General features: G+C 37.7%; 2 protein-coding genes across 4 annotated transcripts; one reads left to right on the forward strand and one right to left on the reverse strand.

Moving 5' to 3' along the window:
- The first annotated feature begins 5,037 nt into the window (after window positions 1-5,037).
- LOC105448960 (4-coumarate--CoA ligase 1) lies at window positions 5,038-8,431 on the forward strand. The gene is made up of 5 exons (XM_011687864.1): window positions 5,038-5,440; window positions 5,613-6,409; window positions 6,914-7,086; window positions 7,475-7,882; window positions 8,280-8,431. The coding sequence occupies exons 1-5, from the start codon at window positions 5,324-5,326 to the stop codon at window positions 8,399-8,401; spliced, it is 1,617 nt and encodes a 538-aa protein (XP_011686166.1). The 5' UTR covers window positions 5,038-5,323; the 3' UTR covers window positions 8,402-8,431.
- Window positions 8,432-9,744: 1,313 nt separating this feature from the next.
- On the reverse strand, window positions 9,745-12,508 carry LOC105448961 (TATA-box-binding protein). Of its 3 annotated transcripts, XM_011687867.1 has the most exons (7): window positions 12,225-12,260; window positions 12,099-12,155; window positions 11,597-12,010; window positions 11,167-11,297; window positions 10,836-11,079; window positions 10,472-10,670; window positions 9,745-10,250 (listed from the first exon to the last, which is right to left on the reverse strand). In XM_011687867.1, exons 3-7 carry the CDS (start codon window positions 11,864-11,866, stop codon window positions 10,174-10,176), a joined length of 921 nt encoding a protein of 306 aa, XP_011686169.1. In that variant the 5' UTR covers window positions 11,867-12,010; window positions 12,099-12,155; window positions 12,225-12,260; the 3' UTR covers window positions 9,745-10,173. The 3 variants fall into 3 exon arrangements, with proteins under 3 accessions (XP_011686169.1, XP_011686167.1, XP_011686170.1); XM_011687865.1 differs by having other exon boundaries at window positions 12,099-12,508; XM_011687868.1 differs by lacking the exon at window positions 12,099-12,155 and having other exon boundaries at window positions 12,225-12,316.
- Between the last annotated feature and the right edge of the window lie 7 nt (window positions 12,509-12,515).

Here is a 12,515-nt window from a genome sequence, read left to right on the forward strand (position 1 = left end):
CGTCAGATCTTCACCGTGGAACTTTCGAAAGTATGTCACTCGAACGATCGTTCTCACTCGAGATCGAAATCAGTACACATGATTCTAGTTAATCCCACAATGTCACAAGTCACTCTCGACGCGTTCACTTATTACTATACGATGGATCACGGGCGCACACAATAAAAAAAAAGAAATTCCCCCGTCTTCATCAACACCGGGGCCGTTTGTCCCCGAAATCAATGTACAGCCGGCAATCATTCGCCGCGAGTCGGTGTTGTTGGTCCCTTTCTTTCTTTCCGTGGTCTCGATCACGTTTAAACGCACGCATAGCTCTCGCGACAACGAATTTCTCACACAGGCACGTACAGCTCACCGAAAATGCTTGACCCGCCGTGGACACTGACGTCTCTCCTCGAAGACGATCGAACTCGACCTTCGTCCTCACTGCGCGTATTTTATTTGACGGCACCGTCGATGGTTTTATCCATGTTTTCTTTCTTCTCAATTCGTCGTCCGTTGTTGTTTCCTGGGTATACCTTCTCTGGAAACGCGTCTCGTGCCGCGTCAGCTGAGATTGACGTTAAAGAGACGAAGGGACGCACGATGGTCACGTGGCGCACGGCGAACTGTCACGCGTAATCGGAAAAAATCGAGGCCGCGGCGGTCGGCCGGCGGCCGACTCGGATGGCTCCCCTGCGATCGTTCGGATCTCTCGACGCACTGTCTCGGCGGGGAACGTAACGTTAAGTCGACGTGTCGCCGTTGCGTCTCACTCTCCTGCGGAAATCCGGAAACGGACGGAAGGATACGCGGTGCGACAACGGCGACCTTGCACACGTGGTCGAGGATAGTGGCCGGCCAGAGCCGGCCGGCGGCCGACTGAAATCACACGGGGGTCTTCGAGTCCTTGGATTCCGCCGATAGAGAGACGATGGTAGATGTACCACTCTACGCTTCGCCTCCACCTTCGTCGAGGATACACTCTCCGTAGGAGAAGAGCCGCTCTATGGATGGATGGATGGATGGATGGCTGGCTGGGTGGCTGCCTGCCTGCCTGGCTGGCTGGCTGGCTTGCTTGCTTGCTTGCTTGCTTGCTTGCTCGCTAGGCTGGCTTGGCTGGCTGGCTGGCTGGCTGGATGGATGGATGAATGAATGGAGAGGACTTCTGTCGGGTACTCCTGGAGAGGTCCTCACGGCCGCTTAGACCCACTCGACCAGCGCTCGCCCGCTCGCGCTCGCGCTCGTTCGCTCGCTCGCTCGCTTGCTCGCCCGCCCGGGCACAGGCCCCACAGCCTCTCGCGGAGAACCCGTACGACGACACGATGAGTGGAGTGCCCACTACGGAGAAGTGCCTGCTACCAAGAGTCGTGATGAGATGTCCCCTTTTGCGTGTGAGAGAAGGGTTTCCATACGCCGTGGAGAGAAGCGGTGAGGTCCGCGCGACCGGGAGAAGTGGATGCTGAGATCCGCCGTACGGTCATTGGACGAACGCCGTTATACGGGCGGCGCGACCGTCCCGTCTCGTCGTTCATTGGACCTAGTCGGTCGCCGTCGTTACCCGTGTAGGGACGAGCCCACCGCGTCAGCCGGTGTGCCGTTGGTGCCCGTGCCCGAGCGAACCTGGACACGTCTGCCTATCGTAACGCTCGCGCGAGCTCGCGCCCGACATTGTGGCGGCCGCTGCGCGCAATGCCGTGCGACCGCTCGGCTCGGGGCGGCCGTCCGCTCGACACCGCCTTCCCCGACGACTTAAAGGGCGGGGAAAAACCGTCGACGGAAAAATGTTTCGCGGCACACGCGCCGAAATCCTCGTCGGGGGCTCAGCGACCGACGGTACTTTTCGATCTGCGTCGGCCGTCACGCATCGCTTCCAAGCGCAACAAATCCGAGCTTCCTCGGCGAGAGGAACTTCCCCGAGTTTCACTACTAAGATTCTCCCGCACGCGGGTTTTTTTTTCCCGGACGGGAACGCGCGGACGGTTCCGTCGCCGTTCTCCTGTGGTTGTCGGCGCAAGCGTGAGAATCCAGGCATTTTGCGTTCAGTGGTGTTGATCCGAATGAATTTCTCACGTGGGTGATATCAGCAATATCGGCGAGATTCGTCTCTATCTTGTGCATCCGATAACGAATCCGATGCGTTGGTGCATGCTGGTGCAAACTACAAAGGCTGTTGTACACGAATTTATCTCATTACAAAAGCATTAAAACATAAGCGTCTTGACCAAGGAAACGTTTGACATCAGATATCCCGCCAAACTACGTGATAACTCGTGCTGAACATTTCTATGATAAATATGTTTTTTAAAGTGTCACTTTACGTATGACAGCCTTCAGTGAATACACTAGTGCGCACTAGTGCACCCGTTTTGTCATTAAAAAAATCATCGGTAGTTTAACTTGTATAGAAATCGCAGATGTGCAATTATTATTTATGTAAAAAGGAGGGATATATTTGGATACTACAGAACACATTTAATTTGAATATCGTGTGCTACAATAGAACGTCCAAGTATTTTTTTTTGCGTTTTTCGAAAGTAGAAAAGAATTACTTTTGACAAGTGCAAAAAAATGCTGGAACTTATTTTAGCGATATTCAGATTGTTGAATTTGCTCATGTGTGTTTAAATGTATTCCCTTTTCCTCTGTAAATATCCGTCGTGAAATCCTTTGATGGATAAAATGAATTTAAGTTAAATGTTAGAATTAACAAATCGATTATTTTAATCGTTAAATATTTTTTTAACGTCAGCTTTTGTATTATTGACTACATAATAATGTATAAATTGTTTAATAGCTCGTGATTAATTAAAAAACTGAAATTCTTACGTTGAAGAATTTAGCGCTTGCAATAAAAAATTACTGGTGCTATTCTATTATCGTCTTCATAGAGAAAAAAGAGGAAGACAGTTCATTATTTCTTAAATACTATAAATTTCGTACATATAAATATAATGTGTACAAATGCTCAATGCAATAAAAGCGATCGTTCTTAATTTGTCTTACTGAACTTTTTTATAGGACGAGATGAGACACCCAGATGACAAAAAGGTATACTGCTCTTTGAAATCTCTGAAAACATGGAAATATTATTAAAGATGATATTAACGTTCAAAGAGAATGTAGAAAAACGGAAAGACATTCATTGTGCTATTCAGATTCCAATTCGTCATCGAAATTTTGTCGAATAGTCAAATGTATCATTTTAATCGCTTCTAAATTTTACGTATAAAATATAGAAGCAAAATGTTCTTTAGTTATTTATCAATATAAGAAACTTTTTTAAGAGAATAATAAATACCAACAGAAATGTATTATAATTGAGAATTTACGAAAACTTTAACTTATTACATAAGTTTTATTAATATATTTGAAAGATACATGTATTATAAAATTTTTTTTAATTTTTAATTTTTAAGTTTTACGTATGTTTTATTTATAATTCTGTATAAATCTATGCTACATTTAAAAAATATATATATTTTTTAGATGTGTGTGTGGTGTAGAACAGATAAAAAAGGAAAGAAATCATTTTGATCAAATCATTTATTTATAAAGTACTTAATTTTAAAAATTTTTACTTTTATATTTGCACAATAGTACATTGTACGTTTTATTAAGTAAGTTATTAATTCAATCAAGATAAAAATTAATGGCGCATACAAAGAATATATATTTTATCGTGAATCTATACAAAATTTTTTTTAAAACATATAGAAGCAAGAAATATTTTTACAAATAAGAAATATCTTTTAAACATTATTTTAAGTTGATTATAATTGTCATTTTATTCGAGTTCTTCAATATCAAGTTTTGCAATAATACTCATTTTTAATTTCTTTCCCGTTTTTCTTTTCTTTAAAAAAAACAGTTTATTAAAGAGAATCTTTTTTACATAATGGAAACAGTAAGCAGCTCTTGCGTGATGTAAAAAACATGAGAATAAAATCAATGTTGTCTTTCGAAAATATTCTTTCATCCTTCGAGATCTATTCAAATGGATTTGCTTTAAAAATCATGTAGTGCGTATGCACAAGAAAATCAATTAGTCACATGTCTAATATGAAAAATGCAGCAACATGGCACTTCTTATTTCCATTACGTACGATTTCCCTATTCATATTACGCATGAGATGAATTCCGGTTTGAAGGGGACAGGGAATTTAAAATGGAGAATAGATTCTATTGTGTGTCTTACACAAGTCCATGTCCATCTATATTTCTTTTTTTTTTATTTCTACAAGATAAAAAAGTTAGTATAGCCTTAGGGTGGCTTCGATTAACTTACAATTAAACGAACAGCAATTATTCAAGCAACACTTATCGTACATATTATTTTGTTACTTTGAATAGAATTTTATTTGTTTGGTTATTTAATATGGAAAGAAACATTAACATGGAAAGAAAGATTAGATTAGAGACAACAATTGTATTATAGTCATAAAAATTTTTTTATTCAATTTACCGGTTAATTCCCAGATATCGCAGAGAGTTCGAAAAGAATTCAGTCGTATGTCATAAGTTCTGGAAAAATACTGAATTTAATATACGAATAAATTTTGTTTGAACTCTCTGTGCTATCTAGATTGAAGGTAATCGCCGATCAACTTATCAAACATTGATCGTACTATTTTATTAATGTGAATATATTTACTTATTTGTTAGATTATTTGGCATGTGGAAGGAAAAATGAAATCAACAACAATCCTTTGATTACATAAAAATACTTTTTTTTATAAGCAATTCAATATTCAATTGAATATCGCGCCGATTAAATTATATCAAATGGATTTAACACTTATTTCATTAACTCACGTGAATAAAATTATTTATTGTTTGTTAATCGGAACGTGGAGGGGGGAATAATTAGAAACGATAATTATATGGTTTTATAAAAATTTTCTTTCGAGCAATTCTGTCGACTCGAATCAATCACCGCAATCGAATCAAGCGATTCACATCGAAATCGCTTTTAGAGGCGTTTGCGCCATCTACCGAACATCTGGAAGCACGGCTGTCCGTATTTCGATCGAAAACAGTACGCGTGCTGCCATCTAATCATTAAGTAACGGAACTACCGGCTTTTTTTGAACGCCTGTAATTATCTTCGAGGCGGCGGCGTGATACGGCGTGTTTATTGATTTTTAATTTCGTAATTGATACTACAGGATGATAAATGACTGGTGCGTAGATAAGATTTATTATTCACCTTGCCTCCTCATTATTATGTAAGCACCGCGTTCAAAGTGTAAAGTATCGCATTCTCAACGTTCCATTACGATTCGAGAGATTCTAACGTTCTACAGAAAAGTCAAGTAGTGTCAATTTTCTCCTCGTGTCCAACATGCCACGGCGATCGAATATTCTGCACGGTGATGGTGAGGTGTTGGCGGATCTTGATATCTCGATGGGGCAGCTATTATTAACGCAATTGGAGATGCAGGGCACTCGCGTGGCGCAGGTAAATTCGCGATTGATTTGTTGATTTTCTACAATTAATCTACACCGACATAACGCGCGATATGTTTAATTTAATATATAACGCGGCAGACGGATTTATTGTACAATTTTTGCTGTACATGTAGGTACAGCCTTCGACTATGTAAGATACTAACAATACACCTGTTTGCCAGATAAACCCTCACACCGGCGAGAAGCAGACATTCCAGCACATCTTGGACACCAGCCGGAGATTGGCGATCTACCTGCAGAGAGACGGACTGAGAGCGAACGACACCGTGGCCGTGTGCAGCGAAAACAATCTGGAGTTTTGCATTCCCGTGTGCGCCACGTTTTACCTGGGCGCCATCGCCTGCCCGTTAAATCCGCTGTACTCCGAGAGAGAATTGAAACATGTGCTCTCGATTTCGAAGCCCAAGTACATTTTCATCTCGCCGGTGGCGTCTAACCTCATGAGGAACGTAGTCAGACAGCTGAACTGGTCGCCGAGAGTGCTGATGCTTCGCGACGACGGCAGTGCTGGATCGTGGGCCAGCATGTACAAGGTGATATCGAGCGTCTCCGGCGAGGCCGCGGATGCCATCGAAGCGGCTCCTGTCGACGTGGCCGATCATGTAACAGCGATTCTGTGCTCGAGCGGCACCACGGGCCTGCCAAAAGGTGTCATGTTGACGGACAAAAATATCACTATGGTCATACGCATGCATGTAAACAACAACACCCTGCCTGAAAACAGTGTAATCCTGTCACTGCTCCCATTCTTTCACGCCTATTCCTTCGTCGTGATGGTACTCGGCCTGTTAAGCGGACACTGCTGCGTTGTGTTCTCACGCTTCGAGGAAGAGCTATTCCTGCGATACGTGGAGAAATATAAAATTCAGTATTTGCCCGTGGTACCGTCGCTTATGGTGTTCCTGGCCAAGCATCCACTTGTGGATAAATATGATTTATCCTCTGTTAAAGGAGTATGGTAAGTACATAACAGATACAAGATATCAAAGTCTTGGGAGAAAACTGCTGTGATTCACAAGTTAAAAAAGTAGACGAAGAAGTTGTAATCCAAGCATAGATTTTTAAATCATGCACTCAAAAAATGAGGGAAGATTCCAAAATTAGTAGAAGAAAAGGAATAATAAACTTAGCACTTAATATGTGTGAAATTAATATAATTTATGTAATCTAATTTCTCTTTCTATATTGTTATATGAGTTGTAAAAGTAAAAATTTTACATGTTTTTGCTTTAATTTCTGCTGTAAAATCATTTCCAAGCCAAGTTTTTTTGTTTTATATACATAAATATTTTTTCTTTCTTATAACAGTTTTCTTTAAAATTATACAGGAATCCCATGCAATAGGGCTGTTGCTAAAACTTATTTGGATACTTCAAAAATGTATATCTTCTATCAGATAATAGATTTATGTCGAAAATTGCTAAAAAAAATTATATAATTACTAAAGTAGTTATTTAATTAGGAGTGGAGCAGCTCCATTATCGAAGGAAATTGAGAAGGCCGTCGCTAAACGGTTAAATATTACTGAAATTAGACAAGGTTACGGATTAACAGAAACCACTTTAGCTGTGCTACGATCCCCAGTGGACAATGTGAAACCAGGCAGCGTTGGCATGGTAGTTCCAGGCATGTCAGGTAATAATTTCCCGATTAAAAATAATAATGTCCTATTTAAAAAGCGTAATTAATCAATATCTATTATTATTATACAATACAGAGATCTGCAAATACGTTTTGTCTTAATCATAGTGAAGTTAAAATTTAATATAAATTTAAAATTGAACTTATCGTTATTTAATTGTAAATGTTTACATTAAACTACATACATAATATTGTCATACAGTAACTGTTAAATAACATTTACATATCGATCTGATAGTTTATTCGAATGTAGTTGCTCCCCCGTTTCTTTCCATAATATGCAATATTTATGGTTTTAAGAGAGTGCACTTTTTCTATCAATATATAGATAATGAAATGTCAACAAGATTTGGCGATATGTAACTGATATATTTTTTTTCAGCCAAGATAATACCAATTGGGGAATACGAGACGGATGAAGCTTTAGGGCCAAATTGCACGGGGGAATTATGCTTCAAAGGAGATTTGATAATGAAGGGCTATTATAATAACGAAAAAGCCACTAGAGCGATGATTGACAAGGATGGCTGGTTGCATACGGGAGACGTAGGATACTACGACGAAGACGGCTACTTTTACATTGTCGATCGGATAAAGGAACTTATCAAATACAAAGGCTACCAGGTTCCACCAGCTGAGCTCGAAGCGATTTTGTTGACTTATCCTGGCGTACTAGACGCGGCCGTAATTGGCATACCGGACGAGAAATCCGGGGAGTTACCAATGGCCTTCGTTGTAAAGGAAAATAATGCCAACATTTGCGAAAAAGATTTAATCCAGTATGTTAATGGTAAGATTCATTATTTGTTCAGTATCATTATATCATATGGTGACGGAATTAATTTAATAACATTACAGTGTATGAAGCATTTCTATTACATTTTTTTTCCTTTCACTGATAAAAAATTCTTTATTAATTTTGCGAAAATCTTTGAGACGAAATAAAAATATGGTATTTTACTAGAAAACATGAACATTGGAGATTAGATTTTCAAGTTTTTTTTTCGCGGTGCTAAATTGGAAACTCAAAAGCCTTAACTTTGTGATTTTTTCATATCAAATGTCTTAATATCTTTTGCGCAATATTGTAATATATATTTAATGTGTATATGTATCTTTAATATATTCATGAATATTGTATGTATATTTATGTATTCTACATGTATCTATATATATTTTTGTTTCAGAACGCGTATCAAATCCTAAACGACTTAGAGGCGGAATAAGATTTGTAGACAACATTCCAAAAACTCCATCCGGTAAAATATTACGTCGAATATTGCGAGATAGATTAAAATCAAAATTATAAATTTGTTAAACTGTCAATTTTTCACGATTCGCATATTTATTACAATCTTACAATTTTGGGTACGTAATTTTTCTTAGAAATATATTATTGTACTTATTAATATTTTTATAATGATTAATCGTATATGTATATATTTATAAACAAAGTGGTTCTCTTATTTATTAGATATATTTTTACATTTTTAACCGAGCGTTATTTATATCTATTGAAGAAACAAAGAATAAATATTTTCATTGTACATAAATTTATTACAATCAAACATATGCAACAAATAATATGTCTGTACTTAAATATTAAACAATACAATAGTGATTATGCAAATTATAGCTTGCGTATTTGAAAAATTAATTGTGAGCTTCTCTTATATGTATGTACATACATTGGAATCCCATTCGAAATGGATCTATAAAAATATTAAGCCTCTAATAAGTCGAATATGTTCTACAAGTATTTAAATTAAATATTAATAAAAAAATGTTATTTTTTCCAAACATCTTTTTCATTAATTGAAAGATTTAATTCGATGAGCTACTGCCATCATATAGTTCTATGTGAGTGAACAATTTCTGATTCAACAAATAAATTTCATAATAAAAAAAAATTTTGTAGAGACGACATTAGAGGTATATGTTGTAATATTTGTTACTCAAAGGAAGAAAGAATTTGTATATCAAATTAGTTTTAATAAGCGGAATTCAAAAGTAGAACATTTTCGACGCTAATTTTTTTAAATGTACAATGTGTGACAATAATTAACTCTCAGCAGATACTATAAATTTTTATTGAAGTCTATTTATAATTAATAGGCGATCCTTTTAAAGAAATTCAAATTAAAAGACTCGATTAATTATAATACAATATAATGATATGAAATATTATAATATATAATATTACAATTGTATCATTACTACGGCAATATTTTTATGATAAAACTTCAGAAAACTCATAGTTCTGCTAGGAATTAAAATTGATAAAGCATACACATTGATTACTCATGTAATCTTAATCGAGGCACATTATTAGAAGACTCTATTTTATAAATAGAATTATTTGCACTATTATTATCCTTAAGGAAGGCAAAAGGGGAAGGTTCAGAAACTTCTGGTTATAGCATACAATTTGATTTTACACATACTTTTTTAGAATTTCTGTTGTCATCATGAGTTAATTAATGTTTGGTAAATATGAAATATCATTATAAGATTACACAAGTTGTATCTTTGCACTGTTTGCTTTTCGCACATTGAAAAAAAACTAATATTTTAAAAAGAAATGAACATGGACTATTTTATAAATTACTATCTATGAATCATTGGTTTATGCATTGTTCCAAAATTACTGAATATTTTTTTAACCATTTATTTTATTTATTTAAAGATCTTTCTTCAGTATCGAGGAATTTATTACAAGAAAACTTACAACTGAATGGAAGAATATTTTCTCATCTACTACTCTCTCGAAGTTTGATAAGCAAAAGTTTCGACGCTTACTATTTCAAAATCATGTAAATCATTCAAGTTTTTCATTAAGAAAAGATCGGTTTCGTGTAGACTGGAAAAGATCTGCAGCAAGAATGTCCAACGATTTTTAAACATTCTGCGTATTGAATAATCAGAGGTATTTAACCACGCAATTCAACGACAAAGATAGATATAATTTGCTATCATCTATGTGACTTCATATTACAAAATAACTATAATCTATTAGAAATGGAGATGGTTGGAAACAAATTATTACATTAAACTATATATATAAAAAAAAAACGTGCAGAATCACTGCTTTTTAAAGCTCTTCAGGATTGGATAGATGTTGTCGAAGGCCTCATAAATTTCCTTACGAACTTTTGCACCTGGTGGTAAATATAAATATATAAATATATAAATACATAATAAATATTGAAGCACAAACATACATTCTAATTTTCAATCTTTTATGCAAGTCTGTATGCGTTATATTTGCAAATTGTAAACAGCCGAGACTTTAAACTGTGTTCCCAAAATGTTTTGCAACGCGTATGTACCTTACTACAAAATTACTGTGTAACAGAATTATAGAGCGATGGACATTCACCTGTTAATACCACTTTTCCTGAGACGAATATGAGTAATACAATTCGAGGCTTGACCATCCTATATATCAGACCCGGAAATAGCTCTGGTTCGTACGACGAGAACTGTCCGTGAGAGAGCACTAGACCTTCTAATCTAATTGGAAACTTAACATCACAGCTGCCGACCATATTTTGGATCTTAAAATCTAGGAACTTTGCCTGAAACAAATCAAATCGCGACATCACTAATGAAGAATCAAATCTATATTATTATCGAATACTTTGTCGATAAACGGTACTTAGCAGTACTTAAAAAACACTGCATTGAGAAAACTAAACTCATTTTGTATCACAATTTGAAAGGCGCGGATTGACGATACTTACGGGGAAACCTAATTTCTGAATAATTCTTGCGTACTTTCTGGCGGCGAGACGCGAATCCCCCTCGCTCTTGGCGCCTGTACAAACCATCTTGCCGCTACTGAATATCAACGCGGTGGTCCTTGGTTCTCTTATTCGCATGATTACAGCCGCAAACCTCTTCGGATTATACTCGGCGTTTCTAGCATGAAGCGCTATTTTCTTCAAGTCCAGTTTGCAATTTAAGTTAACGGTAGACACGATATTTCTGGAACAGAGCGAAAATGTGATACTTAAAGAAAAATAGGGGCGGCAGGTGTGATGTCACATCATTGAATTTCCTTTACAAACTTACTGCAGCTGCGGTAATATTCCAGGATCTGCGGAAGCTGGAGTCATTGGTGTCATTGGCCCTGGGGTCGCGGGACCTATCGATGGCGGCGCGATTTGATTGTTTTGTGGTACTATCGGAGACATCATGTTTTGCTAAGGAATAAAAGGTAAAAGTAGTATTAAAATAATGAAATAAAAATTAATGTGCTTAGAATACTATCTTAGTTGCACCTCTTTCAGTCCTTTGTTCAAAATTGCAATTGAGGTTACAATTGTGTAACAGAAAAATTTCTCTTTAACGTTCTTTAACTCTTTAATGTTTATCTTTCTAAATTGTGAATTTTCAACATTCATAAATTAATACTAACAATGTCTTGAATCCCAAATTTCACAACAACATCACAACTTGGCACGCACGATTAAATTACGCATTAAACTCAACGCTGAATTACCGGCGTCTGCGGCTGCATAAGACTCTGCGGCGTCGCAAACGTTGGAGTCGGTGCGTACGTGTGCATGTTCTTTTGCGGCGTGGTTATCATCAGCATGCCGCTCTGCATGTTGGGGCTCATCGAGTGTAGCTGCAGCTGCTGCTGGAACTGCTGCGACTGTTGCTGCTGCTGCAGAGCATTCGGCAGGATCTGCTGATCCTCCTCCGGCTGATGCAGTGGCGTGCCGATGCTGGGTATGCTGAAGCCCGGACTCGGAAGCATCTGATCCATTTTTTAGCTCTTAGTTATCCACTGACACTGCTGACGACGAATCTTATTTGGAAATGCGAAAAAGATGCGAGTCCTTGAGGTTATAATCGCATCTTCACGTAAGCGTTCGAAGTAATCGTATTTTGATCGGCGATCAATTACAACCTGAAATCACGATCATTAATTATCGAGAGATTGCTACTTTTCGTGCGAGAGGAATAAAAAAATATGAATGTAATAATAAAAAACAAACCTATGTAAACAAAAGACTGGAACTGTGAGCTTGGCATTTTTGTTTGTTTTTCTTTTGCTATCGAATTTTATCTTGAATTAAAAAATAACGACAATATGTTAATTTTGTTACAGTCTGAAAATTTACCTCTCCGCAGTATAAGCGCTTGGCTGTCTAACGTGCGATGTTCGCACGATTCCTCGCTTATCCTGATCGTCGACTCGTCGGGTTGCGTCAAGCTGGATACAAAGAAATCGGTCAAATCACGAAGAAACGATTCCCGAGGAGACTTTGTCTCACAAATCGAACCGAATCGAACTGGAACGGCACCGTTAATTACTTTTCATTCTCCTGTGCGTGCGTGCAACCTGCACTGCAGCGTCTTGTTTACGGCAGCAGTCACCCCTTATAAATGCCTGCCAGTCGGCAGTAGAGCTT

Source organism: Wasmannia auropunctata, unplaced genomic scaffold, assembly GCF_000956235.1.
Source record: "Wasmannia auropunctata unplaced genomic scaffold, wasmannia.A_1.0 LD336078.1, whole genome shotgun sequence".
In the NCBI taxonomy this organism is placed as follows: Eukaryota; Metazoa; Arthropoda; class Insecta; order Hymenoptera; family Formicidae; genus Wasmannia; species Wasmannia auropunctata.